Source organism: Mandrillus leucophaeus, unplaced genomic scaffold, assembly GCF_000951045.1.
Source record: "Mandrillus leucophaeus isolate KB7577 unplaced genomic scaffold, Mleu.le_1.0 Scaffold10, whole genome shotgun sequence".
Lineage (NCBI taxonomy): Eukaryota > Metazoa > Chordata > Mammalia > Primates > Cercopithecidae > Mandrillus > Mandrillus leucophaeus.
Window position 1 is genome coordinate 700,047 of NW_012098098.1, and position 5,073 is coordinate 705,119.

Consider the following 5,073-nt stretch of genomic DNA (forward strand, 5'->3'; position numbering starts at 1 on the left):
CTGGACTCAGGAAGTTGGGAGATATATGGGGGATGTGCCTCATTCCTTTCACATACACAAGACAGCACCCTCCACAAAGAATTATCCAACCCCAAATGTCAGCAGCACTGAGGCTGAGAAACCCCACTCTGCTCTCTAACCAAAATTAGACACAGAAAGTAGAGACATTCTACCGCCTGACAACATAAATGGCTTTTGCCCATTTAAAAACATAAAGAGGAGTGAGTATCCAACCTAAAACAACATCTTAAAGAACATTCTTCCTAATAGGCTTTTGCAAAAATAGTTCATATTTTACAACTGTCTTGCAGCGTGGGTGTAAATGAGACCTAATCATTGTAAAAATGAAAAGACTGCCTCAAAACGTCTGAAGTTCTGAGCAGAGGGCAGCCTTTTGGATGGAGGCAGGACTAGGGTATCAGTAGGAGTGAGAACAATGGTCAGGTAAATGAGGACACAGCACTTGTAGACTGATTAAGTCCTTTTTTTCTTCCTTCTTTTGATGGAGCAAGACTATAACAGAAGCCTGAGAGTGAGGAAGAGCTTTGGCAACTATTACTGTAGACACAATAGTTTACTCAATTTCATGAACTCTTCGTCCTGGGCTGGAATTCACACCTCTGCTGGAATTGCACAGACAAAACGTGCTTGCAAGGAGTAAGGTGGCAAAAACAGAGAAATGCAGGCGAAAACATGCCTCATTTTGAAACTGGATCTGGGCATCCTCGAGCCAGAGCCTCTCCCAGCCCACATTGCTGAGTTGAGCAGAGTGACAGCCTCCACGCTGGAGCCCGCCCCCAAGCTGGCCGTACGGAGGAGCCACGAGCAGGCACTGGGAAGACAGGCTCTTGAATGCACACTATGCTGATGTCTCTTTCTGTGAAGTTTTCTACATGAATGACATGTTCTCAAAGTCTGCAACACAGTCTGCCACGAGATGCCTTTTTCCCTCTGGGAACACAATGCTACTTTCGTGGTTGGCTGAGTAATGGCCCCCAAATATGTGTTCCTTATCCTAATCCCTGGAACCTGTGAACATGTTACCTTATATGGCAAAGGAGACTTCGGGTGGGTGCCTATAATCCCAGATACTCGGGAGGCTGAGACACGAGAATCGCTCAACCTGGGAGGCGGAGGTTGCAGTGAGCCAAGATCGTGCCAGTGCACTCCGGCGTGAGCAACAAAGTGAAACTCTGTCTCCAGAAAAAAGAGACTTCTCAGATGTGCCTAGGTGAAGGATTTTGAGATGTGGAGATTATCCTGAATTAGCCAGGTGAGCCTGATATAATCACAGAGTCCTTCTAAGAGGGACAGAGGAAGAGTCACTTAGAAACAGACCATGCGATGACGAAAACAGAGGGAGGCCAGAGGTGAAATGAGAAGATGCTGCAGTGCTGCCTCTGAAGATGAAGAAAGGGGCCATAAGCCAAGGGCTGCAGGCAGCCCTTAGAGGCCAGGAAAGGCAAGGGAACAGATGCTTTCCTAGAGCCTCCAGAAGGAGCACAGCCCAGCCAACACTGATTTTAGCCCCGTAAGACTCATCTCAGTCTTCTGACCTCCAGAACTGTAAGAGGAGATTTGTGTTGTTTGAAGTTTATAGCCATTTGTTACAGCAGCAACAGGAAATTAATATACCATGTTTGGGCCAGGTGCAGTGGCTCACAGGTGAGCCTGTAACCCCAGCACTTTGGGAGGCCAAGATGGGAGGATCACTTGAGGCCAGGAATTCAAGACCAGCCTGGGCAACATGGCAAAACCCCATCTCTACAAAAAATACAAAAATTGGCCAGGCATGGCGGTGCATGCCTGTAGTCCCAGCTATTCTGGAAACTAAGGTGGGAGGATTGCTTGAGCCCAGGAGGCAGGGGTTGTAGTGAGCCAAGATTGTACCACTGAACTCCAGCCTGGGCAACAGAATGAGACCCTGTCTCAAAATAAAATAAAAACATACCATGTTTGAAGAACCACCAATAGGTGTCTTGCTTTGTGACTTGTGATCCTTAAGTGTGTGTGTGTGTGTGTATATATATATGTATATAGTCACAGGAAGTCAATACATATATGGGATAATCACCAATCTCTAAAATACGTAGTCAGTGTGCTCATAAAATAGCCAAGCTCTGGCTGGGTGTGGTGGCTCACACCTGTAATCCCAGCACTTTGGAAGGCCGAGGCAGGTGGATCACGAGGTCAGGAGATCGAGACCATCCTGGCTAACACAGTGAAACCCCATCTCTACTAAAAATACAAAAAAGTAGCAGGGTGTGGTGGCAGGCACCTGTAGTCCCAGCTACTAGGGAGGCTGAGGAAGGAGAATGGCATGAACCCAGGAGGCCGAGCTTGCGGTGAGCCGAGATTGCGCCACTGCACTCCAGCCTGGGCGACACAGCGAGACTCCATCTCAAAAAAAAAGAAAAAAAAATAGCAGTCTCTGCGCTAACAGACAAAGACATAAGGCTCATTGGTAATAGTGGTAATAGCAGCTCTCGGTCTGAGCAATGTCTGGCATCTGAAGTCACCATTAGCATTTTCAGAGAAGTTCAGCTTTTTACGGTATAACTATTCATTCTGTCTTCCAATGTGATCCACAAGGAAAAAAAAATCTCCCGAAGTCGTGTGATGTTTAAAAATGTGTTTATTATAGCTTGCCTGTCATTTATCTGGTTTTTAGCTAAAATGTTTTGAATTGACTGGTGATATTCCCGACTTAACTCTGAACCCTCTCTATTCAGGTCTGTGAGAACTCCTGACGTCTGAAGCTTGACTCCCAAGTTTCCATAGCAACAGGAAAAAGAAAAAAAAAAATCTATCCAAATCTGAAGATTGCGGTTTACAGCTATCGAACTTCACAACTAGGCCTCAATTGTTCCGGGTTTTTGTTTTCTTTGCAATTTCACTTAGTCTGTACTTCATCATTTTGACAGCATCTTCCTCCCTCCTTTAATTAATGGAATCCTCTGAATTTTCCCTGAATGTTTAAAGATCATGACATATGACTTGATCTTCTGGGAGCAGGAACAATGACTACTTTTTCTGGTGTGTTAACATGTCGCTAGCCAGGGTTCCAGGCACCCAGCTTTGTCTGTGGGTTAGTATTGGTATATGTATGAGTATCTGTATGTGTATATACACGGTATTTATAGAGAGAGACTATCCCGGAGAAGCCTCGTTTTGATGCCATTCTTCCTTGCAAGGTTAAGCAAGGTGGGTGAAAACTAAGACAACTGAACCCTCCAGGGCCTCCCGCTTCAAGGTCAGCATGAGGACAGACCACAGAGCTGTCACTTTTGCTCTGAAGCTGCTTCTCCACTGTCCCGTTCAGTCTGAATGCTGCCACGACCAGCCAGGCAGGTCCACAGAGAGGGAGAGCAGAGAAAGAAGTCCTTTCTCTTTACTGAGTTCGAGGACTGCAGCCGATTTTCACTGCCATCTGATGCCGTGATCCTGAGCCAAGGTGGTGAGGAGCAGGGCGAGCAATTTCACCACCACATGCCAAGAAAAGGGCTGACATTTTCTTTCATGGGCACCAACCTGCATTTGTCTGTGTCCCGAATCCACAGTCGCACTGATTCTTATGGGGACACAGATCATGGTAAAGAATCTGTCCCTCCTCAGTAAATGTGTAACTGCAACTGTCATCATGGAGGTCATACCTGCATACAAAGAGGTCTACAGGTACCATCTTGTATACACATATATACCCACATGTACAGACATACATTTATGCACATTCACTCCGTTTGTTTCATATATACAGGCATAAAATAGAGTAAATACAGGTAGTTTTAAAAGTACCCTTTTGTGTGAATTGACTACCGTTGTTTGCAAACCTGAAAATAAAAGACGTTCATTATGTATGAAAAGTAACTGATTTGTATTCTGTGAGCATGTAAAGCAGAAAGTTAGTGCTTGTTCTAAGATTCCCTTCTTGTTGATAAACCGTAAATGAATCATCAAAGCTCACACCAAATTTTTCTATCAAAACTAGTGACAGCTTGTGGCTTTTGATTAGAGCTCGCCACGAACTAGGGTAAGGTAAGTGTCTTAGCATATTTTAATGCAGTTGCTTTACTAAAGGTTTTAACCGCACACGCACACACACACGCTTTCTTATGCAATCTATGTTTGCACTTGTGCTTTCAGTTAGCCTTCTGTAGGAAGTAGAAGTCATATGTTGTCTTTGTTGTAGTGAAATTATACAGATAGAGTTCCATATATTGTATTTGTTTCCATAGTAAATCCTTTTGGAACATATAGAATGCAGAGATTTTTTTTTCCATTAAAATAAATGGGTATTGGTGGTTAAAACTGCTGGACAGTAACTTTTCTCTGATTTCTATCTTGTGTCTAATGTCACTGATGCTGGCTGGGTCTTGTCTTAGCGCAAGTTCACTTTTTGACTGACCATTTGGGGTCTGTCGTACATCTCTGGTAGGTGAGTGGGTCTATAAAGATACCAGTTCTCAGCATGGGCAATGGACTCATGTTGTCCACCTCATGATATGATCTGAGGGTATCATAATCAGCTATAAAGGTAATTGCATACTCAAAGATGAGACGGACCCTTCTCAATTTGATGACCACATTAAGCACAGTCACGGCCATCTGTCAACAGTCCGAAGACCTGGGGATTTTTCTCTGGAACAAATCCTGTTGCTGGATCAGGAGATGCCATACCTTGAACTTGATAGGGTCATTCTCCACGAGCACATGCCCCCGACTCAGGGACAGGGGAATCTAAGCCTGTGCATTCACACTTTACAACATTTCCTCTACTGGCTTATAGGGCACTATCCTGTGCCTCCCTGGCGCACCTCGCTGCCCTCTTCCTGCAAGCCGGGGGAGAACGTTCACCCTTGAACAAACCAAGAGCATCCTCAGCCAGTCAGGCAGCTGGTAGCCGGACACGTATGCTAACTGGCAATCAGGAAGTCGCCCTCCAACGTAAACTTCAGCCACCTGCAAGGAGAAACACAGCAGCTGAGTGACCATTCACTGAAGGAAATAGGTACGAGACGACTCCTTTTCTCTCAAGCCAGTAAGCTCTCCTGCACTTTGCAAACCGAACCAGAA

At 45.1% G+C, this 5,073-nt stretch overlaps 1 protein-coding gene across 1 annotated transcript in view; it reads left to right on the forward strand.

Moving 5' to 3' along the window:
* CDH13 (cadherin 13) overlaps positions 1 to 4,311 on the forward strand; it is a 643,409-nt gene extending 639,098 nt beyond the window's left edge. The window contains exon 10 of the mRNA XM_011970562.1: positions 2,733 to 4,311. Coding sequence (XP_011825952.1) covers positions 2,733 to 2,740 — 8 coding nt within the window. The 3' untranslated portion in view covers positions 2,741 to 4,311. The remainder of the gene's footprint in view (positions 1 to 2,732) is intronic.
* Positions 4,312 to 5,073: the final 762 nt, after the last annotated feature.